The following is a 27500-nucleotide window of genomic DNA, read 5'->3' on the forward strand; positions in this document are numbered from 1 at the left end:
AACAAAACATATGAATCTGTATTGATAAAACTGCCCATTTGAGAACATTTCAACCATAAAAGGCCACTCAAACTTCTGTCATTACAATCCAGCAGTAGTAGTCAATATGCACAATCTCTGCAGAAGTAAAAGTCATCTAAAAGAATTCCACATTAAAGAGATATGTTACTAATAAAGAAGTTGCCGTTTGCAAACAGCTTTATATTTCAGTGTGTCATCTACAAATTAGTGCCTGCAGCCGTTGAAGAATAATTTGCCTATGTTACATTAACAAAAAATTGATAAGCTGGTAATATTGCAGTGGTTACATGGTATCTCATCCCAAGATAGACCACTCAGGACTGCAGCGCCCCCCCCCCCTTAAAGTACAACACACAGTATCATCACTCCATATACATGGTGTGGTGGTAAAACTTATAGCTTCCTGCATCAAAAGCAAGTATGCTACCAGTTGTGGTAACACTGCCTTCAAATTGTTTTAAAAGGGTTTGGGTGGGTGGCTTAATGGCCAAGTTGTTTGTCTCACAAGGGATAATTGGCTAGGCTTAAAATGGCTCGCAAGGGCAGTTAGCTTAGTGCTAAACTATGAACCTATGAAATTCTCTAGCACAAACTGTGAAACCATTTGCTAAACCAAACAGTTGCACATTGAAAGCAGACTTGGCATGAGCAGCATTTCTCTTTCCTTGAAGCTCACATTTCCTTCAAAATGTTTTGAAGTTCAAAGGTCACAATTCCTTGAAAATGCATTGAAGCTCAAAGCTCACAATTCCTTCAAAATGCACTGAAGCTTACAGATCCTTGAAAATGCATTGAAGCTCACAGTTCCTTGAAAATGCAAGGAAGCTCACAGTTCCTGGCAAATGCATTGAAGCTCACAGTTCCTGGAAAATGCATTGACGCTCACATTTCCTGGAAAATGCATTGAAACGCATGGTTAGTTGGTTGAAAATGCACTGAAGCTCACAGTTCCTTGAAAAGCATTGAAGCTCAGTCTTTTAGTTAGTACTGAGGGTGCATGCTCTTGTCTCCTGTAACTAAGATACAGAGTTTGAACTTAGTTAAATTACTTAACCTCCCATCACAAACTAGGGTGTTTTACACACACTCATGTACACACACACACACACACACACACACACACACACACACTCTTCTTTCCCTCCCTCCTTCCCCATTGAATCATACCTCTCAAACTCTTAGGAGCAATAAATCTGGACAAAGCCAAAAATAATGGGGGGAGAGGGACAATGACCCAGAAATAAGGATGTTTTTGAAATATTGCTGTTACAAACTTAGAATGTTGATGGAATAATAGGTTTTATATTAACATGAATTTCCTGAAGTGCATGAAGTTTGAAACTCAAATGTCTGTCATTATTTTTTACTTCAGTCTGCAATGATATGCCAGAAAAAAATTTGAGGAAAAGATCAAAAATATGAGAGAAAAATCTGGACATTCTGCAAAAATCTGAACAGTTGAGAGGTATGGTCCATAAGTGTTCTCCCTGCCGGGCAAATTTTCTGCCTTGGACCGTTGCTTGTGGTTCATCCTGGGAGCTCCTACTTTCTAGGGGGCAAGAAAAAACTGATGTCATGGCATCATCTGGATCCCTTTATACCCAAGGGTACTGATGTTAGATAGGACATCCACCAGCCTTAGGAGGTGGGAGATTTTTACCCTGGTAATCAGGCAGGCCAGGCCGTCCACAGCAGGAAATCCCACAAGTCAGGACTGCAACGGTGAATGCACTCGAACATCTACATTTGTGGTAAATGTACACAGCTGTACTATACTTGATGTGTCAGTTCACCCTTTTTTTATTTGACATTTGTTGTCTGGATTAGTCCAACTGGCAGAAGCCTTTTGTCAGCAGAGGCGCAAGGAGAAAAGCTGCAAAAAAAATAAGTAATTAAAAGTAATTATATGACAGAGGTATAACTAACATACCAAAAATTATAAGATTACAAAATGTGTAAGAGTATGTTGAAACATCATTCTAGAAAATGGTCATTAAATGGAACATAATATAATACAAATTAAATTTTGTAAGACTGAAGGACACAAATATACTATACATGTATAGTGTAAGTATGAGATGTTACCAAGGCAAGAACCCAATTCCAAAACTACAGCTCTGGAAGCTGTTGGAAAAATTGAGCATTATAGACATTTTATAGAAGCAGAGGAAGAATGAGAAGGCAGAACTGGTTGCTGCAATAGTATTACAGGAGGGGAGGTGGATTAAGTTGGGTCATTGCATAAGCATGTCCATGATATACTGAGAGCATCATTAAGTGTTGTTTTAAAAGAGTTAGGATTAGAGATGTGTCTAACACTTTGTAGTAGTTTATTCCAAGCATTAGCCACTGAGTATCTATAGAGGAGTTTATCATTGTTTTTGTTGGGTGCATAAACATGGAAAAGATGCTGTTGGGAGCTATGGGAGGGCTTGCTTGTGAGTATAGGGTTGGATGAGGGTAGACAGGGACAGGAGGAGGGTTCATGCAATAATAGACTGTGCCATGAGCAGCTGGAGTAGTAGAATTTGATAACAAAATTCCAGCCACTGCAGGTTTTTCAAGGCTAAGACTGTGGTGAGAGCGATAAGGTTGATTAGAGGCAAATCTTGCAATTTTGTTATGAGTACCAACTTAGAAGATTAGATTAGATTGGATTGGATGTTAGTGAGAATAGCGGAATTGTAAAGAAGGGTGGGAAGTAGGAATGCTTGTGCAAGAGAGATCCCGGAGACCTTTGTGAGTATTTTTTTATGCGTATATAGGAGGCCTACCTTTTGTTGAGTCTTTTTAATGCACTGCTGGATATGGAGATCAAATATTAGTTGGTCATCGATAATAACTCCTAGAAATTTGGTGTGAGGTTCATAGGAGATTGATGATGTGTTGTTAAGGGAGTAGACAGTAAAGGTAGTTTTATGATGATGGAGGGATATAGGGAGGAATAGGAGAAGTTTTGTTTTGTTTGGGTTAAGTAACAGTTGGTTACAGGTTAGCCATTTTTCAAGTGAGTGCAAAGACTCTTGGGTGAGGGTGTGAAGATTATTTTTATTGTCGGAGGAGGAGATGATGGTGGAATCATCAGCATATTGTGTGACGGACAGGAAGAGTGTAGGTCATTAGTAAAGATGTTGAATAATAAGGTTCCAAGGATGAAGCCTTGGGTTACCCCAGTTTGTACTGGTAAGGGAGGAAAAGTTAGATTCCTGTTTAACTGCCTGGAATCTGTTGGAGAGAGAGATTTATTGCATGTAAACATGAACAGGTCCAAAAACTGTGTTCTGTTGTACCCAGCACACCTTTCTCCCATCTCCTATATGTTCTTGGGTGTTTACTAGGCTAACAATCACAAAGGTATGTTTAAGCCTAGCCATGCATTCCAAATCTCTGACAAGTTCTGATACCCTGGATAAGTGTAAGCAGGGGGAAACATTTACAAGCAGGGGCCTGGGAGATGAATCATTTACAGATTGCCTGTGTCCATTAGAGACATGGGTGCCAAGCCAAGGATGAAATTCCTGTTCTGTATCCAATTGTCCAAGTTGCACTTGAATTGGGTCAGTGAGAAACTCTGCTTCACATGGATGGGGGAGCCTGTTCCATAGACGGGGTGGCCTCTGGGATACATACCTGTCTCTCCAGCAAGTCCTATTTATATTACAGGCAAGGTTTAAGTCTTTAGTACAGGTAATTTTGGTGGTGTTGGTTTTGTAGATATGCAGGAGGTCCATCAGAGTGGGGTCTGACAATGCCCTGTCTGCCAGGCATAGATCTCCACTCAAAAGCCTGTAGGAGACGGAATACAGGGATAGGGCCTTGAGGCGGTCTGCATAGGACATATTACTTACACCCAGTATCGTTTTAGTGAGGATCCTCTGTGTATGTTCCAGTTGTTGGATATTCCTGGATAGGCACATACCAAAGGGAGCATTGTTCTCAATGATAGGTCTGATGAATACTAAAAACAGTGGAACAATGACTTCCTTGGACTTGGATACCCTGCTGTTATTTATAAGTTGTGCAGCATAGAACGATTTCCTCACTACTGTAGACACGTGATGGTCAAAGGCTAGATTACTGTCTATGCGTGTCCCTAAGTCTCTGACTACTGGGTCAGCTATAAGGGGTGTGTTGTCATTATGGTAGTTACCAGGGGTGGCTGACTTCCCAAAGAATACTATTATGGATATCTTGACATTTAGTTTTAGTCCATGGCTCTGACACCGGGTTGTTTGTCTGTGTCAGCCCCTCCTGGAGAACATTTGTGTCAATGTGAGATTCAGTGACAGCTCCTTATTTGCAATCATCTGGAAATGTATTGAGCCAGAGACCACTGACATTGGACATCTGAATTCAGGAGCATTTTCCTCACCTCTGTGGCATTTAAAAGTAAATGTGAAGGATTTCCAGTAGTATACCTAGGCATCAGACAAATAGCCTTATTCATATTTGTATCAGTCTCCCCTTCCAGTGGTTGAATGCACTCTTGTCTAACCTTGCCTTCTGTGACCTTCCCTACTTAACACTAAACTCCCTTAGGACCTTGTTTGCCCTACTAACCAACCTTCTTATGAACAGAGCATCTCTTCTAGCCTTCAGTAGTAATAAAACAGATGTTCTTCATTCCACATTGCTGCAGTCCTAACTATTGGGTAGTCCGCTGTCCAGTCGGCCCGAATACCAAAGTATATGGCTGACGTCGGTCAGGGCGCATTAGACTGACGTCAGTACGTCAGGGTACTAATGCGCATGACCGACGTCATATCCTCAGTCTTTTTTGCCGCATGGTCCGATGCAGAAGCAATTTTGCGAGTGCAGGTTGGCGTTCTGAAAGTTTCTGAAGCCAGAGTTTCAGACCGAATCAAAGTTGGCTAAGTACCCGCTAGAATATTTTGGTTTTTCTTGCCTCAGTATTTAACCGGATGTCAGAAAAAGTGAATAACTGTATTTCTTGTGGGAAACAGATACCTCATAGGGATTACCATACTTTGTGTATACCTTGTTTAGGGCCTGAGCACGGCGTTGTTGGATGCCGCTCTTGTGCTAGATTTAACAAACGCACTATTAAGAGAAGGTTAGACTGTGCCAGGTTAGTGTTTGGGAAGCGTTGTAATTATAAAATGCCGCCGGATGTTCCGGCGCTTCGCTAAAACGCAAGGACAAAACAGCAAAGCCTAGAGTGGAGGAACCGACAGTCCCAGACGTCGGTTCTTTAGAGGGCTCAGTGGAGCCGGAGGTTTTGCCAGGTGTTTCTTTGGAGTCTCAGGGAGAGACTTTACTGTTACAGGATGTATCCTCTCAGGAAGTAGGCCAGGCTGAGGGGCTTCTCAGGTGGCTGTTCTTCCCTCTCTTCCTAAGGTGGTTAGAGCCTCCCTTCAGTTTCCAAGGCTTCTTTGAGGGGCAGGCCAAGTTTAGCTTCTGTGGGGGTTTCTCCTAGTGCTTCAGGATCTTTGCCTAAGAAACATATGCTTAAAATGGCAGAGGATTTGATTACTATGATTAGGGTTCTATGCCCCTCCTGATAAGAGGCCTAGGGTGGAACCTGAGTTTGAGAGTTTTGAGCAATGCTCGGAGGCTTGAGTCTTCTGAAGACTTGCAGGAGTACCCTCCTTATTCTGATTCTGATGTGGATGATTCTACTCCTTCTGCTTCTCCTCCTGAGGATTTTTCATTTTCAGAGACTCTGCATTCCATGAGGGAGCATTTTAAATGGGAAGGTCAAGATTTCTCTGATTCCAGGAAAAGGCTTAGGGAATTCTTGTTTTTACCCCAGCATAAGCCTTTAGCTATACCTCCTGTTTTGAATGTGGTGGAAGATGTTTTTGCAGAGGCTTCCCTGAATCCTGATTCTTTGCCTCCTGCCCCAGTTAAACCGGATAGGTATTATAGGGTGCCTGAAGCTCATAAGTATCTTTTTAAGAGTCCTAGGGCAGACCCAGAAACTGTCTCTCAGGGGCCTAAAGGTGTGAAGGCCTCAGTTGTTAAAAATCCTGTCCCTCCTGATAAAGAGGCAAGGGCTTTGGATAGATGGGGAAAGAAAGTGTATACTTCTTCCACTTTAGCCATGAGGGCGTTGAATTGTCAGTTTCACATGTTAAAATATCAGAATTATCTTCTTTCACAGTTGAAATCTAAGGTGGATGCTCTGGCGGAAGGTATTGAGTGTAAAGAGTTGCAGGATTTAGTTCATGTGTCTGAACAAGTGGGTAAACATTCCTTGCAATGTGGTTTTGATGCTGTGCAGGCCTCCTCCAGGGTGGCTGCCACTGGTTCTGTTCTTCGTAGGCACGCCTGGTTGAGAGATCAGAACTTAGCTGAGCATGTTAAGACAAGGATTTTGGATGCTCCTTTACAGTCTGATGTGTTGTTTGGTTCGCCTGTGGAAGCAGTTTTAAAGAAGATGGAGGACAAGGCTAAGTCTATGCAAACTGTTAAGGATTTTTGCAGGTGCAGCCTCCAAGTTTAGTAGAAATTGGCCTGCTAAGGGATGGACTTATCCTGCTTATGATTCCCAGTCTAGGGGTAGGTCTAGGCGTGGTAGGGGCAGAGCTCAAGGTGCTTTTAGGCCTAGGGCAGGAGTTCACCTGCTCAGACTTCTGGTGAGGGCAGGGGTCAGTCCTTTCGTAAGCAGACCCAATGACCTGCCTTTTCAGCTGCCAGTACCTTCTCGCCTGGCGGCACCTCTAGGAGGAAGACTGTCTCTTTTCAAAGAAAATTGGGATTTAATTACCCAAGACAAATGGATTCTGGATATCATTCACCACGGTTACAGGTTTTATTTCCATACCTTGCCTCCTTTCAAAGGCATGCCAGACATTCCTCCTCTACAAAGACAAGAGGCTCACAAGCAAATTTCTCAGTTACTCCAGATAGGGGCCATTCAGCGGTTCCTGTGCCAGAAAGGGGCCTAGGATTTTATTCTCGCCTGTTCCTAGTACCAAGAAGGGGAACACGTGGAGACCAATTTTGGATTTATCTATCCTCAACACTTATCTGGACATTCCAAAGTTCAAAATGTTGACGTTACAACAGCTTTTACCTCTGCTGGGCAAGGATCACTGGATGGTAACTTTAGATCTCAAGGAAGCTTACCTTCATGTGCCTATAAGACTAAGTTGCAGAAAGTATCTGCGTTTTCGAGCTGGAAATTCTCATTATCAGTTCTCTGCATTGCCCTTTGGCTTATCTACTGCCCAGAGTATTCACAAAGGTTCTGGCTCCAGTGATAGCTTACTTCAGGCTAAAAGGAATTCAAATCTATCCTTACTTGGACGATTGCCTGATTCTGGCTCAAGAAAAGGAAGACCTTCTACAGCATTTGGAATATGTCATAGCAGTGCTAAGATGCCTAGGGTATTCTGTGAACGAAATAAAGTCCAGTCTAGTACCCTCTCAAGACATGTGCTTTCTGGGTGTGAGACTGAATACAGCAGCCCAGATGGCCTTTTTAACCCCGGACAAACAAAAGAATCTTTCCAGTTACTTCCATCAACTATCTCTTCAGTCCGGGCTGACTGCAAGGACAGTCCTTCAAGCCTTAGGGTTCATGGCATCTTGTATTCTGGTGCTTCCCAATGCCAAACTGCATATGAGGAAGCTACAATGGTATCTCAAAATGTATGGACACAGCACTGCCAGGATTTGGACACTGTCATTCAAATAATACCTTGCATTCAAAAGGAATTTTTGTGGTGGGCTCAGGAATGTCACCTAAACAAGGGACTCTCTGTGACCCGACCAGAGGCGAGTCAAATTCTAACGACAGATGCCTCAGACATTGCTTGGGGAGCTCATCTAAATGGAAAGTGGATACAAGACAAGTGGCCTGCCAGACTACAGCATCTACATATCAACATGAAGGAGATGTTAGCAGTCCAGTTTGCATTAATGGCTTTCAAGGAGTTACTTCTTCCAGGGCAGGTGTTGATTCTAACAGACAACACAACTGTCATGTGGTACATCAACAAACAAGGGGAACACATTCTTACCCATTGTGCAGGCAAGCAATGATTTTATGGGAGACTGCGCTAAGCTTGCAACTAAGTCTTCAGGCAAGGTTACTGCCGGTAGCACAGAACTCCTTAGCAGATGTGTTAAGCAGACAAATCATGGATCCCCACGAGTGGAAACTGGATCTTCATGTATTTCAAAAGTTGACAGTGTCCTGGGGAACTCCAGACATAGATCTGTTCGCTTCTCCACTAAACCACCAGCTGCCAAAGTTTTGCACAAAGAGGTTTCATCACACAGCTTGGAAAGTGGATGCTCTTTCTTTCAGTTAGAAAAATCTTCATGTGTATGCGTTTCCACCTCTGCCTCTTCTTCCAAAGGTGCTTCTAAAGGTCAGACAAGACAAGCCAAGGATGATTTTAATAGCTCCAGATTGGCCTCGGCAGCACTGGTACCCATTACTGAGGAGTCTGGTAAAGAAGCCTCCATGGCCTTTACCCTTGATTCCACATCTGTTGTCTCAGAAGGACGGTCGTCTGCTCAATGTCAAGCTTCACTCTCTTCATCTAAACAGCCTGGCATATTCTGTTTTGAAAGACAGCAGATCTCAACTTCCTCAACAAGTTTTAAATGTGATTATGGAAGCCAGAAGACCTAGTACAAGGAAAGTGTACGCAGAAAAATGGAAGAGATTTTTATTTTGGACTGCAGCAAAGAATTTGGAGATTTCAGAGCCTAATTTGAGTGTGGCTCTTCAATATCTTACTGAGTTATTGGACAAAGGTTTGTCTTTCTCTTCCATTAAGATTCATGCTGCAGCAATTTCAGCTCACTATGATTGTGACCCACCATTGTTTTCACATCCTTTGTTCAAGCAATTTCTTAGAGGGGCAAAGAATATAAGACCCCACGTAGAGCTCCTACTCCTGCTTGGGATCTCAATTTTGTGTTGGAGAAACTTACTCTACAACCTTTTGAGCCTGCAGCTACTGCTGAACTGAAATACTTGTCATGGAAGACTGCTTTTTGTTGGCCATTACTTCTGCAAGAAGGGTTTCTGAGTTACAGGCCCTTATGGCGGTTGAGCCTTTTTTGATTTTTCATAAGGATAGGGTATCATTACGTACTAATCCTTCCTTTATGCCTAAAGTGGTTTCTAGTGTGGCTTTAAACCAAACTATTCATTTGCCTACGTTTTATGCAGATCCCCAAAATAAAGGGGAAAAGATTTTGCACACTTTAGATGTACACAGGCAATTGCGTTATTATTTGAGCAGGACTAAGGATTTTAGGCAGTCTCAGCAGTTGTTTGTTTCTTTTGCTTTGAGTTCTCAGGGCAAGCCTGTGTCAAAACAAACTATTTCTAGGTGGATTGGGTTTTGCATTTCTTTTTGTTATTCCCATCATGGCAAGGAGATTCCAGCTGGGATTAGGCCTCATTCCACTAGGGCTACTGCCACTTCAACAGCTTTTTTAAGGGGTGGCAACTAAGGATATTTTGGAGGCAGCTACTTGGAGTTCAGTGCATACTTTCTCTAAGCATTACCACCTTCCTCTCTACTCTAAGTCTAGGGCTGGTTTTGCCACAGCTATTTTGCAAGGCATGTTATCAGCTCCTGCTTCCTTATGATTTGCCAGCCTCCCTTACCTCTGCTTTGGGATTCTACCCAATAGTTAGGACTGCAGCAATGTGGAATGAAGAACATAGTACAGTTTTGTACCTACCATAAATGTAGATGTTCGAGGATCCACATTGCTGCAGTCCAATTTACCCTCCCTCCTTCCCCTCTGTGTTTAGGGGTGGTTGTGTAGGTGAGGTTATATTCTGCTAATTTTGTATATTTTGTATATATTTTATTGCAGATATGTTGGGAATTTTTGGTTTTTGGCCTTATCTTTTCAGGGTCTTCTGACATCTGGGGCAAGAAAAGACTGAGGATATGACGTCGGTCATGCGCATTAGTACCCTGACGTACTGACGTCAGTCTAATGCGCCCTGACCGACGTCAGCCATATACTTTGGTATTCGGGCCGACTGGACAGCGGACTACCCAATAGTTAGGACTGCAGCAATGTGGATCCTCGAACATCTACATTTATGGTAGGTACAAAACTGTACTTTTATGGTGTTATACTTTTTAGCAGGTCCAATAAGCTAATAAGCATAATATGCAAGCTGTGTTATTCAGCCCTTTATATTTCATTTACAAAAAAAGTGACCCATATTTTGATGCACCCATTTCATTTGCTCACAGAAATTTAATTCCATTCTCCTTTCATGTCACAGCTTTAAATCTTCTAGTGTTCCCACCCTACTTTTACATATATGTAGAAAGTAATATATCCAAGGAACAGCCTCTTAACTACTTTGTCTACTGAATAAATGACATATCTAACCAATAACTTGCCTCCACATGTATGGCAAATTTCTCTTTGTCGAACCTACCTCCCTTTATTGTTAGCCACATCAGTATTTTCTGCTTTGCATTATAATTTCAAAATGATTAGTAGACAGTGTCTTAACATGTACTGCTTCGTAGTACAGTTTCTGATCTGGTACCCCTATTCCTTCGGAAGTATTAAACTATTCCAAGACGCATTAAATTTGTCTTTTCGAATAAAATCACAAATCATATTCTTTGATGATTTTAAGAAATACCGTAACACCTCCATTGGAAGGGCTTGAAAAACATCCCAACAACAGAGGGAAAGCAAAAAAGTATATATCACATGCACACATCTCCAAAACTTTCATTTTCTACCTACATTTTAGTCTGTTCTTCATGTCTTAATATGTTTTATGATGTATTCAGATTAAGAATTATCCAACCAAATTCAGAAATATCTGCTATATTAATACTTCCATAAATTATCACAATCTCTGTAGAATAAAGAAAAGACCATAATTTGTTGACACGGCTGCTGTTTTTGTTTTCAATCATTTTATTTACATAAGAACAAAACTACAACAAATATAATTTTTTTTCTCAAAAGATCCAGTTTAAATATAGTCAGTCATATATAGAAGTCAGTGCTACAGTAACTTCCCTTCATTTTTAATGCTACTATACTGTACTGTACTGTTCCCAGGGCAAACTAGATCACTCTTTCATTTGAAAGCATTCTTCTCTCTCTTCAATCATTTTTCATAGCATATTAACTCTTTAACTCCATTCCATCATGTCTTCCCCATTAAACATGACAAAATCTATATATTACATTAAGTTAAATTTCACTTGTTCTCTTTAATCTCAGTTCTTTAACAGTTTTCAGAATCACTTTGTAACCAGAAAACATGCCAAACTGTCTAACATCTGAAGTAATTTATTAGTAACCTGTTCCAAGTCAGTCAAATACAGTGGATGTCATCTGCAAACAGCAAACTTTTACATTCTTCCTCTCTTATTTTATAACCCTTCAAGTCTGAACTTCTAACCAATATCGCCAAGTAGCTTGATATTTTTCTATTAGTCTTCAACAAATTTAATTTTATGATTGTCTTAAAGATTTGCTGTTAAGGTGAGAATCTCGCACAGCTACATTCCACAAGTTAGTGTATTCTCAAGAAATGGAGAAAATGTATTCCATTGTTTGCTTGTCTTTTCGTATTTTCCGGGTTAGGGGTTGCCACAGCGGAACTCCGGTCCACTAATGATTGGCAGTTGGATTTTATGGTGTCAAGTTGCCAGCTCGACGCCCATTCAACACATGTCTTTCGAATGCTCACTTGACCGCGGGGAGGACATGCAGACTCCACACAGAAGGCTCTCCCAACCCAAGCCGAGAATTGAATGGGAGAACCTCTTGCTGTGAGGCAACAATGCTACCGCTGCACCACCGCGGATGTACAGTATAGAATTCCAAAGTACTTGCTACAGATCTGAAAGAATAAGGAGAGTGTTGTGCTTCTTCCTATGTATACAATTTTTATATGTTTTGTTCGATTAATGATGTACAACTAGAAGGAAAGATATGAAAAACAAATGATCATGCTCTTTTCATTTTTTTCTATATAGAGAAGAAAGGAAAGATCCCCTTTCTGCACTGGCGAGGGAATATGGTGGCTCAAAGAGAAATGCTTTGTTAAAGTGGTGCCAGAAGAAAACTGAAGGTTACCAGGTATAAACGTGATGTTTCTAAAAGTACACACGCACACTCACATACACACACCTGTAGAGTGCACAAACAGGGGCTGTTAGTATCAGTTACTGGGTATGAAAGTGATGTTTTTGAAAGTACACACATTTGTATATGTAGAGTGCACTGCCAGGAGCTGTTAGTGTCAGACGTACCAGGTATGGAGGTGATGATTTTGAAAGTACACAGGGGCGGACACACATCCACACACATGTTGACTGCACATCCTGGAGCTGTTAGTATCAGACTTACCAGTTATGAAAGTGATATTTTTGAAAGTACACATGGGCACACACACACACACACACACACACACACACACACGCTGTTAGCGTCAGACTTGCCAGGTAGGAAAGTGATGTTTTTAATAATACACACATTTATGTATGTGGAGTGCATAAACAGAAGCTGTTAATGTCCGACTAGGAGTTACTCTGTAAGTCAAGGTAATGAAATTAGAGCAAGTCATAAATGGTAAAAAGTCATGATAAGTAAATGCATAGTTTTCATGGAGAATGTCTGAATATGTTGGTCCATGGCACTCCCCTGATGTTCATCATATTGTTCACTGTTGCACTCCTTACTTCTTTGGATGTCTTGCCTACAGGTAGCCTTACAAACTGGCCTGACTTCCAGAACTGTACCTTCTCCCCAGGCTTCGGCTACTCCTTCCCACTGTCACTCATGGACATCAGTGGTATAAGAGGGGTGTTGGCTGACACCATCTTTAAATCTTTCTTGCTGTGCAGTTTACTAACCATGAATGCTTTTGGCATGCTGAGTTCTTTCATCTGTCCAACTGACAGTTGGATAACCTTTATGGGGATTTCTTGTGTATATTTGTATTTAGAATGTTTGATAGTCATTCTGATGCTGGATTTGTTATTAAAGTAAATAGTCGCATTTTGTGTGCGAGTTTGCATAAGAATTTCTACTCCCTTTATTAGTTTTGCCTCATCTTGGAGCACAGTATGGACCCATGTCCACACTTTGATGCTTTCATCCCAGTTATAATCGGGAAGGGAGTGCAGTCTTTCCAGAAATTTGCAGCAGAAAATGGGAGCGTGCCTGGTTCCAAACCATAATGGTGTCAATGAAGGCCACCAGGAACCTTTTTCCTAAGAAAAGAATACTCCAAAAAAGATTGCAGAGAAATGACAAGAAAGCAAGGAAAGTCCCTCTGAATGTGCTTGGTCTTTTAAGGTACGAGTTTGTGTCAACAGAGACTTCTGGCCTGACTGCTTTGTCGGCTGCCACTCATTTGGCTTTTCTCATGTCATCTCACTGAAGACAGTGCCATGTCTTCATGAGTTGTAGCCTCTGTATAGGAGTCTTAGTCTGCATGACTAAAGGGGCAGGTAGTGTCCGTACAAGTTTATTCATGAAGAGGTTTCTAAGGGACCTAATTGAGATGTCTGTCACCCACTTGTGATCTGAGGCCTCTAGGGTGGCTCATTCCAGTACTATGAGGCACAAAGCACCAAAGACTAAACTAGTGCCAGCCAGCTTACTTCAGCCTGGGCCAGGCAGTTTCTCAATTGCTTCCACTTCCCAAGCTTCTTCCCAACATGATTGGGATTTCATGTCTTTTCTGAAGGCTATACACCATGCTCACAAAATATGTGAGGTGCCTGTAACCCCCTTCAGAAAACAGAAGGGTTAGTACTACTGTAGAGGATTCTGATATCCCTGATTTTGAAGCCGATGAGGTGACTTACGCAGGGCATATCCCTTCTGTGTCTGTCTTCTTCTGTGTCTGTCTTGAATCTGACATCTAGAGCACCCTAATCTCTGCATGTCCCATAGAGAATGAAAATGTTAGAATTTTTGTTCGGTTTTTATACTGCATTGCTTGTGTGCACTTATACCAGGATGGCCGTAATGTTGCATGTCTGAATTTTCTTTTTTTAATAGGCCAGAGTTTTCTAGAATCCTGTTTTTTGGACCATGGTGGTGATAGCTGCTCATTTGGTATGTGACTGGGTGGTGCTAAGTGGGTGTGATATAAGGAATGGGTAGGAGACAGTGGTGGTTATATGGATGAGGACAAGGTAGAATACAGATATCTGTTACGTAAGGGCAGCATCCCCCTGTGGAATACTACCCCTTTTTCAGATAATTGGGCTCTTGGGGTCATTTCATAAAGTGGGTAACCTCTGCCAATGCAGGAATTGGTTGTATGTTGCTTATATTTCTGGGCTTTATAGTGAGGTTCCTTCTCCTAATATTAAGTACTTGATATGCACGTTTTCAAGGGGGTTCTCATTTTTTGAAAAATTTGAAACACAATGATATTCATTTAAGTATGACTGCAGTTTCAGATGGAAATGGTTAATTTTTTTAACACACCTTTATTAAACTATCACTTGCGACATAGGCAATTTTACATTTATACAACAGTAATCAAACTGTATTAACAAATTAACATTAACAAATATTATACTTCACATATATTGCTATATGTCATATAACTGAAGCACCATTACATAAATTATTAAATTCCTGCCCCCCCCTTTTTTTAAACAAGAACTATCTTTATTAAGCCATCACATATGACATAAGAAATCATACATTTGTATAAATTAAAACAAACCACACCAACACAGTCCAGGTTGCAAACATTTTACATAGCAAACCATATTGGCACAGTCCCAGTTGCAAGTATTATACATCACTTATAAGCTACACAATTATTTTCAGTCAAACATTACATAGCTCATTTTAAGTCCTGCCTTATTTTAAACCTCATTGCTCCCCTGTATGTATGTATTCCCAAAATTCTCATTTGTTTCTATGTAGTTTGCTCCTACCTTTTTCTAAAGATCTCAATTCCAGTTGTTTTATCTCTGGGAATGCAGAGGGTTACTGTATTAACTACTTCTAATTTAGCTGGTTTAGATTTTGATTTCCATTTTCTAGTAATTGCTTTTTTGGCAACGACCGTAATTAGACACAGCAAGGCCTCAGCATGTCTAGGCATTTCTGATTCTGTCATAGCTTAGAAAAATCATCTCTCTCATCACACCAATCCACCCACACAACGCATCCCACAGGGAATCCTTAAAGTCCGCCAACCCTCTGCATTCCCAGAAAATATGTTCCTAAGGGTTAACCTTTACAACGTTGCAAATAACATGTGCAACTCATCATATATCCCCTCTAAAGGTTGGAAACTTTTGAATGCTGAAAACACTGAAAGTGCTAAACAATTAATTTGACATTCTGGGGATATCGAATGTTTTCGCAACACCTGAAATTTCCGGATGTCTCCACACACCATTATGCAGAGAGACAAGCACCCCCCATGTAGGGGGCTGCACCACCCGCACCCTCTGCAAATTTAATATACTAACTCCGAGTTCGCACTACAGTAGGGATTGGAAAATGTACCTCTTCCCTCACTGTAGTGCGATTTCGGAGTTAGTATATTAAATTAGCAGTAGGTGTGTGGGGGGGGGGGGGTCTCCACTCAGAATGCCGAATCCACATGAGCAAATGCGCACTGCCATTCGCTCATTTGTGTTTTTGGCAATTCATAGTTTTTTGCAAACTTTTGAAATTGCACTTTCATACATCTGGCTATCGCAGATGTGCATTTCAACCTTATGAAGGTAAACCATTCCAAAGTACCTCTTTCTTCCCTTTCACACCTCCAACATTTGCTGTCTACCTGAGGAAAAATTCTCTGGAATCTACTTGGGGTATAAAAATATCTATGTAAACATGTCCAAGCAAAAATCCTAAATATTTTAGATTTTGCTGCATATTTGGGAGACATACATGTATTCTCCCGTTGTTTCTTTGTGAATTGCTTATCCAATCTCTCTTCCCAATCCTTTCTAACCTTCTCTAATTGATTCTTATAGTTATCGTGCAGTACTGTATATGCTCTACTAATTATTCCTTTTTTTAATGGCAGCTTCTGTTCTAGACTCTACTAAAAATTCTACCAGTGCTGGTCTTTCATTTAAGACCCCCCCCCCCATTTCTTTTTCTTTCTCTTTGTCTGTACTCTGCCTTCCCTATCAAGGACTGATATCAGTCTCTGACCTGCAGTCCAAATAAATTCTTGGCTTCTTCCCATTCTGTTACCATTCCTTCTGTAGTTATTTGCTTCCAATGCCTTGGTTATTTTGCTAGTTTTCTCCCGTAATTTCCATCCCCCTCTTGCCTACTGTCTGTATTCCTAATTGCAGTCATCCCTATTGGCCGAATCTCCTTTCTCTATTCCCATGTTGACTTGGTTCTTGGAATACTTTCTGCTACATTATGGGTATAATATTCTGTATGATTAATGTTATTCTCCTTAAAGGCATGCTTCCAAAATCCCAGTCTCCTTGTTTCCTGGGCTTCCCCCATGTTTCAACAACATTCTTTTCCACTTTGAAATATAGTTTTCTGCTTGTGCTGTGTATAGGAGCCTTAACTGTGTAGCTCTGAAATACCTCTTCAAACCGGATAATCCCAATCCTTCCTGTTCTACTGGAAGAATTAGCTTATTTCCACCTTACTCTTGCCATCTTCCCCTCCCAGATAAAGTCCTTCAGCTCTTTATTAATTGCTATCCACAACTTCTCCTCTGGTTGATAAAAATATGTCTGACCTGTGTGTTAAAGAGACTAAAAACATTTTGACTACTTGTATCTTACTATCCATATCCATATAACACAACTTCCATTTCTCAGTTTTTGTATTATCTTTTGTTTAGTCTCTTCCCACATACCCTTACATGCCACACCAGAATAAATTTGAATCCATACTCTGAAATACTTCATTTTATCATGTCCCCATAAGTACGGATATTGCTGAACCAATTCATGTGTGAGTACATAGTTTACCGCTATTGCTTTTGCTTTAGCTTAATTAATTTTGTATCCCGAAAAGATTTGAAACCGTCACAAAATGTTCAACACTGTAACATCTCTTTTGGGTTTTGTCAGGTATTAAATAATATAATCTGCAAATAGAGCCAGCTTTTCTTGACTACCATACCAATTATATCCTTGAATTTCTGAGTCCCTTATTTTTTTTGCCAGTGGCTCTAAATATAATGCAAATAACAAAGGGGAAAGAGGACACCCCTGCCTGGTTCCTCTGCTCAAGCAGAAATTATCAGAGAGGACCCCGCCCACTTTCACCTCCGGTCCCTCATATATCCTCCTAATCAACCTTATAATTTTTCAGGAAATGCAAATGCTTCCATTGTCCTGCTCTAAAGTCCCAGCTTACTCTGTCAAATGCTTTCTCTGCATCAAGACCCACCAACAACAATGGTGTCTTATTGAATTCTGCTTTCCTCTGGATCATAATGTTGTTAAATGTTTGCTACCCCTCCACAAAGCCACATTGATCCATGCCTATCAATTTTGGCATTACTTTTGGAATTCTTTTAGCTGTTATAGTCCTGGACACTTTATAGTCATGTTTTATTAATATGGGCCTGTATGAAGCTGGGTTTGATGGATCTTTACCCTTTACCTCTTTAGGTATTACAGTTACTACTGCTTTCTTCCAGAATGTTTATACTTCTCTTAAAATACTGTTAAATAAAACCTTGTTTTTTCCTCCCAGCTTCTAAACATCGACAGGAATACCATCTATTCCTGGGGACTTTCCTGTCGATTAGTTATACATCACAATTTTTATCTCATCTCTTCCTATTGTAAGCATCAGTAATTGAGCCTCATCTACCTCTAAACTTGGTGTATTTAATTCTTCAATAAACTTCCATTCGTATATTTTCTTGATTTCCACATTTCTCTGCTTTATATAGACTTGCATAGAATTTCCAAAATATTTCTAATACCTCTACAGGATCTCTTTTTACCTTTCTTGCTCCCTACGTTTGGCAACAGCCCTTTTTACTTTCTGTTGCCTCAGTTGTTGTGCTACAGGTTTTTGTGCTATACCATTGCAAAAACAGTTGATTAACAGCAATCTTTCTAAACTTGTGCATATTATTGAGGTAATTCCTTATTTTTTGTTTAGCATTCTGCAGTTGAGCCTCTTCTTGTTCTGTGAGATTCCCCTAATTCTGCAATACTTCAACATTTGTCAGTCCCTCTAAATAATTGTTGTTACTTCTTAACCATAACTCCCTTTCTTTTATTTCCACCCTATTTTTAAACTTTACCTTAATTTTATCCCACTCTCTAGCTGTATTTTCAGAAGAAATTTTTATCTTCTCTAATAGCTCCTGAATAACCTCCACTACCCATTCCTTTCTTTTCAACAGGTAGGTGGGAAAGCACCAGTGTCATATTTTTATTTCATTGCTCTGTGTTTTTAGTTTAGTTGTTTCTGGCACATGATATGAAATAGTTACTGGATGTGTATCAAGACCTTCAATTAAATGTACATGTTCCTGTGAAATGTAAATTCTGTCTAGTGTAGCCCAGATGTTCATCGTGTTACACTGCTGCAGTCATCACACTTGGGTTATCCTGCCGTCAGGCGGTCCCGCAGTCGGCCAGAGTTCCAAAGTCTTGGTCCGAGGTCGTTTGCTGTCATTTCTTCCCTGACATCAGTGCGCCAGGAGTATATAAGAGGCATCTGACGCCATTTTCTTCTGTCTTTCTTGCCGCGCGGTGCCCGAAGCAGAAGCAGTTCGCAAGTGCCGGTTGGCCGACTCCTGAGATTTTCAGATCGAATTTCAGACTGAAGTCTTAAAGCTAAGTATCCCGTTGGGGAACCTTTTCTTGCCTCAGTCCGATGTCAGAAAAAGTTAACAATTGCATTTCTTGTGGGAAGGACTTTCATTCTTATTGTATTCCTTGCCTAGGCCCAGACAACGACGTCACAGGTTGTCACAGGAGTATATAAGAGGCATCTGACGCCATTTTCTTCTGTCTTTCTTGCCGCGCGGTGCCCGAAGCAGAAGCAGTTCGCAAGTGCCGGTTGGCCGACTCCTGAGATTTTCAGATCGAATTTCAGACTGAAGTCTTAAAGCTAAGTATCCCGTTGGGGAACCTTTTCTTGCCTCAGTCCGATGTCAGAAAAAGTTAACAATTGCATTTCTTGTGGGAAGGACTTTCATTCTTATTGTATTCCTTGCCTAGGCCCAGACAACGACGTCACAGGTTGTCAGTTTTGTGCTAGATTTAATAAACGAACTATTAAACGTCGGTTTGATTTTGCCCAACATTACTTTGGTAGGAAATTTAATTATACCATGCCGTCGGAGCACCCGACGACCGGAATGCATAAAAAACACAAGGATAAGGACAGGCAGCCGAGACCCAAATCAGACTCCAAGGCCTCTGCTGGGCCAGTCGCCGGTTCTCCGGTTTTCAGTGAGGCGCCTACTCAGCCCCTGACAACCGCTGATTTAGAACCTCAGACAGCTTCCGATTCCCAAGCGGAGATTACTAAGCCACCACAGCCTTCATCTTTAGCTCCTTCCGACTCCAGGGCTGAAGGAGATTCCGGTGCAGTTGAAATGCCTTCAGTTGCAGAAGGTGTCTTCAGACCGACTACACTCACCATTAAATCCTATGCAAAGCTGAAAACTCCTTTAAAAGCAAAAAAGACTGCACAGCAGTCTCCAGTACAAGGCCCCATGCCTAAGAAACAGATGCTTAAGATGGCTGAAGATTTAATTACCCTAATCAGGGGTTCCCATCCCCCTCCTGATAAAAGGCCAAGACAGGAGGAGGATTACGCTTCCTCTGACCAGGTCTCAATTTCCTCAGATTCTTCTGAGGAACAGGAATACTCTTTTCCTCCTTATGAAGATTCTGATGCTGAAGAGTCTATTCCCTCAGCATCTCCCCCAGAAGACTACTCTTTTGGGGAAACTTTACATACCATGAGGGAACATTTCCACTGGGAAGGCCAGGATTACTCTTATTCTAAGAAAAGGCTCTGAGAGTTCCTTTTACTACCCCAGCACAGACAACTTGCTATCCCACCCGTCTTAGACATTGTGGATGATGTTTACTTAGAATCTAGCCTTAACCCAGACTCTCTACCTCCTGCACCAGCCAAACCAGACAGATACTACAGAGTCCCTGACTCACAGAAATTCCTATATAAAAGCCCTGTTGCTGACCCAGAAACCATTTCCCAGGGTCCCAAAGGGGTTAAGGCCTCTATTGCTAAAACTCCTGTACCCTCTGAAAGGGATTCCAGAGCACTAGACAGATGGGGAAAGAAAGTATATACCTCAGCTACTCTAGCTATGAGGGCCTTAAATTGCCAGTTTCACATGCTGAAATATCAGCAATACCTGATGTCTCAATTAAAACAAAAAATGATCACACATTCAGAGCAGCCTGACTTCAAGGAAATGCAAGATTTGTTGCATGCAGCTGAACAAGTGGGAAAACATACTTTACAATGTGGATTTGATTCATTGGAGGCTTCCTGTAGAGCAGCAGTGACTGGGTCTGTCATACGTAGGCATGCTTGGTTAAAAGAACAAACCCTACCTGATCATGTTAAAGCAAAGTTATTGGATGCACCTTTACAGCAGGATGTTTTATTTGGTGTAAAAGCAGAAGAGGTTTTAAAGAAAATGGAGGATAAGGCAAAATCTATGCAGTCAGTCAAGGATTTTTTTGCAGGTTCAACCCCCTCGTTTCAGCAGAAATTGGCCAACAAAAAACTGGTCCTTTCCAGCTTCTGACAGACCACAGAGGGGCAAATGCAGATGCCCAAGGGGCAGAGGTCAGTCACAAGGCCCTTACAAGCCTTGACAATGGGGTACCGCAACCCAGAAAGGAGGCAAAGACAGGTCCCAAGCTATCAGAAGACAAACACAATGACTTAACCCTCAGACTGCCAAGCAAATCTCTCTTGGCAGTTCCCTTGGGAGGAAAATTAGCACTTTTTGCAGACAACTGGCACATCATCACAAAAGACAAATGGGTCCTAAATATTGTCTCACAAGGATACAGATTCCACTTTCACACTTTGCCAAGGATAAAAGGAATGCCAAACCTGCCACCAAATCAATGGGCAGAGGCTCAAAAATAAATTACAGCTCTCATGGACATGAGAGCCATTCAGCAGGTACCTACACAGAAGCAAGGACAGGGATTTTACTCAAGACTCTTTCTAGTCCCAGAAAGGACAAAGCCTGGAAACCCATTCTGGACCTTTCAATTCTAAACACTTATCTGCAAGTATCCAAATTCAAGATGCTAACACTACAGCAACTTCTTCCCATGCTGGGCAAGAAGGCTTGGCTAGTAACGTTGGATCTCAAGGAGGCATACCTGCATGTCCGTATCAGACAAAATTGCAGAAGATACCTCCGATTTATTGCAGGTTCAACTCATTATCAATTCTCTGCACTGCCCTTTGGCTTATCTACTGCACCCAGGGTCTACACAAAATGCCTGGCACCAGTAATTGCATACTGCAGACAAAGAGGAATTCAAATATATCCATACCTGGACGACTGCCTTATTCAAGCAGAAAGCAAGGACATTCTTTTAAAGCATCTGGCATTTCTCAAACATCTATTAAGTTGCCTAGGGTACACAGTAAATGAAAATAAATCAAAACTAGTGCCCTCACAAAACGTAATATTCCTGGGTGCCAGCTTAAATACAACGGCCCAGATGGCTTATCTTGCGCCAGACAAGCAAGAACAGCTGACACAATATTTCAAAATGATGGCAACAAAGACCCAAGTCCCTGCAAGAAAAATTCTGCAGGCCTTGGGATTCATGACATCTTGCATACTACTAATACCATTTGCAAAACTGCATATGAGGAAATTACAATGGTACCTGAAAAGCGTATGGACTCAACACAGCCACAGCTTGGAAACAATAATACCACTCATTCCCTGCCTTCAACAGGAGTTTCTGTGGTGGGCTCAGGCATGTCACCTCAACAAGGGTCAGCCTTTTACCTTACCCACAGCCAGGCAAACTATAACAACAGATGCATCAGATTATGCCTGGGGAGCACACATGGCAGGACAGTGCATTCAGGGCAAATGGTCTACAGATCAAAGGCATCTGCATGTCAATCAAAAAGACATGCTAGCTGTACAAAATGCCCTAACAGCTTTCAAGGACCTCCTACATCCAGGACAACTAATAGACGGACAACTCCACAGTAATGTGGTACATAAACAAGCAAGGGGGCACACACTCCTACCCCCTATGCAGGCAAGCAATGACCTTGTGGAACCCAGCACTGACCTACCAAGTTCAACTACAAGCACAATTCCTGCCAGGAAAGAAAAACGCATTAGCAGACGATCTAAGCAGAAACATCATGGATCCTCACGAGTGGAAACTAGATCCACAAGTATTTGCAATGATAACTCAAAAATGGGGGTGCCCAGACATCTGTTTGCCTACCCCCAAAACTACCAACTTCGGAGATTTTGCACAAGGACATTCCACCCACTAGCTTGGAAAGTGGACACCCTGTCATTCAGTTGGAAAACATTAATAGTGTATGCCTTTGCTCCACTGCCTCTTCTAGCAAAGGTGCTGCTGAAAGCCAGATTAGAGAGGCCCCAAATGATGCTCATTGCTCCGGACTGGCCACGCCAACACTGGTATCCAATACTAAGGAACATGGTTGACGGCCCTACATGGATTTTGCCTCAAATTCCTCACCTGCTCACTCAGCAAAACAATCAGATTCTACACAGCCAGCTCAAGACTTTAAATCTGGCTGCATGGCAAATTACCTAAGCAACCAGCCAACACTTCTCTCTAAAGCTGTTATGGATGTCATTCTGGAGGCCAGGAGGCCCAGCACCAGGAAAACCTATTCAGACAAATGGAAAAGATTTTGCGCCTGGAACCAGGCTAAAGGCCAAAATCCCCTTGTTCCAAATATTCCTCAGATTCTAAAATATTTAACTGAGATGTTGCACAAAGGACTTTCTTTTTCATCTATTAAGATCCACGCCTTAGCGATTTCAGCTCACTACAACACAGATCCTCCTATATTTTCACATCCACTGCTCAGACAGTACCTCAGAGGGGCTAAGAACATAAGACCGCCCAGGAGAGCACCAACACCAACTTGGGATCTCAACTTTGTTCTGGAAAAGCTTACACTGCCGCCCTTTAAACCAGCTTTTACAGCTGATTTACAGTTTCTATCATGGAAAACTGCCCTGCTGCTAGCAATAACTTCAGCACGAAGAGTCTCAGAGCTACAGGCTCTAATGGCAGTGGAGCCTTTCATTATTTTTCATCAAGACAGAGTCGCTCTACGAACTAACCCTTCCTTTATGCCAAAGGTGGTATCCAGTGTGGCCCTAAACCAAACCATTCATTTGCCCACGTTTTTCCCAAACCTCCAGAACAAAGGAGAAAGACTCCTGCACTCTTTGGACATTCACAGGCAATTACGTTACTGCTTGGATAAAACTAAGGCTTTCAGAAAATCTGACCAGCTCTTTGTATCCTATGCTGCAGGATCACAAGGAAAAGCCATCTCAAAACAGACCATTTCAAAATGGATAGGACATTGTATCCATTTCTGCTGCGCACACATCATGGGAAACCTGTACCTGATAGCATTAGGTCCCATTCCACCAGGGCTTCAGCTACATCAACAGCCTTTCTCAGGGGGGTACCAACCAAGGATATTTTGGAGGCTGCAACTTGGAGTTCAGTGCACACCTTCACCAAGCACTATCACTTACCTCTATACTCTAAAACCAGAGCTGGCTTTGCCACTGCAGTTCTGCAGGGCCTACTAGCTTCTCCAAACCCTGTTTAGTCCCACCGCCCATCCTTAGCTTTGGGATTCAACCCAAGTGTGATGACTGCAGCAGTGTAACATGATGAATATAGTACAGTTTTGTACCTACCATAAATGTAGATGTTCGAGTGTTCACACTGCTACCGTCCAGGTTACCCTCCCTCCATCCCCTCTGACCTAGCTGAACCTTTCTATACCTTTCTATCTGGTACAACCTTTGTGGTGTATTTGCCTGTAACTGAAGGTTTTCCTTTTATTTCCTTTACATGTTTAATTAGCAATATGTATTGCACACCTACTTGGGGGCACCTGACATCTGGGGCAAGAAAAACTGAAGAAAATGGCGTTGGATGCCTCTTGTATACCCCTGGTGCACTAACGTCCGGGAAGAAGCAACAGCAACCGACGCCGGACCAAGACTTTGGAACTCTGGCCGACTGCGGGACTGCCTGACGGCAGGATAACCCAAGTGTGATAACTGCAGCAGTGTGAACACTCAAACATCTACATTTATGGTAGATACAAAACTGTACTTTTTTATATCTTGGAGAATAATGTGTAAATTCACTCTGAACTCTTATTACTGAATTCATATCTTCCACACCAAATATTTTCATAAGTTTCTTAAAAAATCTACCCTCTTTTTATATTTTCCCTTCTGCCCCCCCCGTGTACACCTTCACTGTTGCAAATCAGGTTTCAGTCCCCACCTAGAAGTAATATTCCTTGCTGAAAACTGATTATTTCTCCCAGAATTTTCTTAAGCTGTGTTATAGCAGTTTTAGATGAAATATAATGACATGCCAGTGTAATCCTCCTTCTTTGCCAGTAGCCCCTTAGCACTACAAATCTGCTATTGCCTTTTTTTATCCTCTTTTATCACTATTGGGGCTTCTCTTGCAGTTAATGTAAATACTCCTGTTTTCCTTTGTCCCAGGCATTTCACTGAATAACCATCCTGAAAACCTTTCTTTATCAAATTCACATCTTCCTTTCTTTCTGTGTCTCCTGTAACATAGCTATTTGCACTGTACATTTTTATATATTTATAGTTCACTACTCTTTTTTTGTTTGTTTTTACCTGTGAGACCATTGACATTTAAAGACATTTCAGAAAGCATCATTGTATTAAAAAGTTATTATTCCCTCCTTTTATGTATAATACATTTTTTGTTAAATGTCTAGTTCCAGCGTTTGTGTTGCATGTCTACACTGTTAGACAAGTTGAACTTTTTGTACAGTTGTTTCTTGTGATATCCATTTGAGCCTGTTTCACATCTTACAAAACTTTGTATTTTATGGAAAGCCCTCAAAATAAACATACCCCCTAAAATCTTTTAACTTAAAACTAACATACACAGCTATGTACATCTTCAAGTACTGAAGTTTTACCCTCCTAATAGGAACAAAAGTCCTAAACTGTGAGCCACACTCAGACCTGAGTTAACCCAAAAGAAAGGTTAAACATGCTAAGATGCATGGTGCAGTTTGTGCTTTCCTACTAAGTGCCAATTGGGTTTGTCTTATCTTTATAGTTCTCCCACCTGGGAAAACCCCTGAATGCTTTCAGAGAACATTATATCTTAGCCAATTTCTCTTCTTTTTTTTTTTTCCTTCAGCCAATCACTCTGTACCAGTCTGTAACCACTTTCTCTTTATTAGATTGTCTCCATGGAGACATGAGAACCAGGCAGGCATTTTCTCTTTATCACATTGTTTCCATGGAAGCATGAAGATCAGCTGCAGAACTGCTACTGTGAACATACATGTACTTGCTGGAGAAAAACTCACAATATTCATTATTCTTTTTCACTTACTTGCTTACTAATCAGTCTAAGGTCCTTATTCCAGTCATTTCCCTATGCAAGAATGAGAAAAAGCACATTTTTATTTTGTCATGTCATGCTATTTTTACCCAGTTTTTTTTTCATTGCATTGCCTACATTTCTTAAAACTGAACAAGAAGAAAGAAAAAGGAGAAAGAAAAGAAGCAACAGCACTTTTGTTTACAATCCTCACTACACTTAAAAATAACTGAGAAAATGTTACTTTGTAGCATGCAAGAAAAAAACACATCACAAAAATAGTACTAGTAAGTCAAAGAAATCATTACTTACAGTTAACTTTCTCCCTCCTCTTCCCGTCCCCAAAGCATTTTTTGAACATTAATGACATAAAGTAGAGCATATGCTTTAAAGCCGCTCAGAAGTCCAATAAATTCTGAAAAAGTCCAATATTTCCAGATTTTCTTGTTCTGTCATATTTCACACAAATACTTGTTGCATTGTAATCCCAAATTAAGTTACTGGTTTTATTACTGTTCATCTCCATCTCCCAAATCCTGTCTCTGCTTCATTTCCACCATACTGTCAATTCATTCTAGTCAATTTTCATGCTGTCTTCCTTCACTGCAACATTTTCCAATGAAACATTGAAAAATGTTTCACAGGTATAGGGTCTCTGTGGTTTTTATTACCAGAAGCAGAATCTCTTTCTGTTTCACAGTTCACTTTTTGTTGGGCAAACATTTGTATTTCCTCCTTAGCATGTACTTCATCAAAAAATGATTTTGTCCCTCCAGGGAAGAATACTTTGAAGACAGCTGGATACAGCAGTTTGAATCTCACACCTGCGCCTCGACAGTCCCTGAATAGTGGAATAAATGTGCTTCTCTTCTGCCTGGTGTACAATGAGCAATCATTCTCCACAAACACTCTGTTGTCTTCCACTTTTAGTACTTTGTACTTCTGCCACAGTTTTGTCAAAATCAACTCCTCCTGCTGGTAGGATTGCATCTTTACTGTTAAAGGTCTAGGTTGCTTTCTCATAGCCAGGTTTGGAACATACACACAATGTGCCCTTTCAACTGACACTTTCTGCTGTGGAATACCAGTCCAGTTGCTTCTTTGTGCTATATAAAATTAATGCAACTGTTCCTTCCAGCTTCAGTGGTATAACTGAAAATCTAATTTTTTCCCTACGTGCTCTGTCCTCTAATTCTACTATTTTTTTAAACATTTTTTCCTGAGTAGTCTCATATTCAACCAGCCTTTTTTTCATTTTGACTTCTGATTTTTTCAGCTTTATCGCCTCATTTGAATATTTTTTAAGACTTTTTAATTTTTCCAGCCTTTTGTTGTTTGTGTTGATGTATTCCATCAGTGTTTCATTTATTTTATCCAGATGTTTGTGCAGTTGTCTTGTATCGTCCTGTAGGTTACTGGAATTCATGTCTGGAGGTTGCATTGCTTTTTCCTGAACAGCTGCAGAACTTTCCCCAGTAAGTGTTTCTTCCTTGCTTTTTGTAGCTGATTTTTTCCAGGTTGTCTGTATTTGTTTTTTCCTGGCATCCAAGCAGTACCTTTACTAGCCAGTCACTGAAATGTACCCATAAATGGAAGTCTACTGGACTTCTTTGCTGAGTTTCTGTTTTCACCCTGGGAGAGCTAGAATTAAACTGTTACTCAATATGCAGCCATCTTGGAAGTAGAAATGGTTTATTCTTGTTGCTGGCTAACTGACCTTCTGGTAAGACTTAGTGTCTGAAGGTCAAAAGTGTTAGAGGAAACTGAAACCATGTTGCTGGATGTTTGTGGAAAGGGTAAGTCATGCTTTAATGGTGTATTATTTGTTTATGTTGAGCACCTGGTACTCCACCCCCTTAGCTCTTAAATGAAGACCAAAAGCACATGTACATATACACTTTG

The 27500-nt window shown here is 41.1% G+C and overlaps 1 protein-coding gene across 1 annotated transcript in view; it reads left to right on the forward strand.

Annotated features, from left to right (window-relative positions):
- The window catches only part of SPECC1L (sperm antigen with calponin homology and coiled-coil domains 1 like), a 2326126-nt gene that overhangs the window by 2021996 nt on the left and 276630 nt on the right, over positions 1-27500 (forward strand). The window contains exon 12 of the mRNA XM_044068824.1: positions 11988-12090. Coding sequence (XP_043924759.1) covers positions 11988-12090 — 103 coding nt within the window. The remainder of the gene's footprint in view (positions 1-11987; positions 12091-27500) is intronic.

The sequence above is a fragment of the Protopterus annectens genome, chromosome 4.part0 (assembly GCF_019279795.1).
Source record: "Protopterus annectens isolate FY-2018-M chromosome 4.part0, PAN1.0, whole genome shotgun sequence".
Lineage (NCBI taxonomy): Eukaryota > Metazoa > Chordata > Ceratodontiformes > Protopteridae > Protopterus > Protopterus annectens.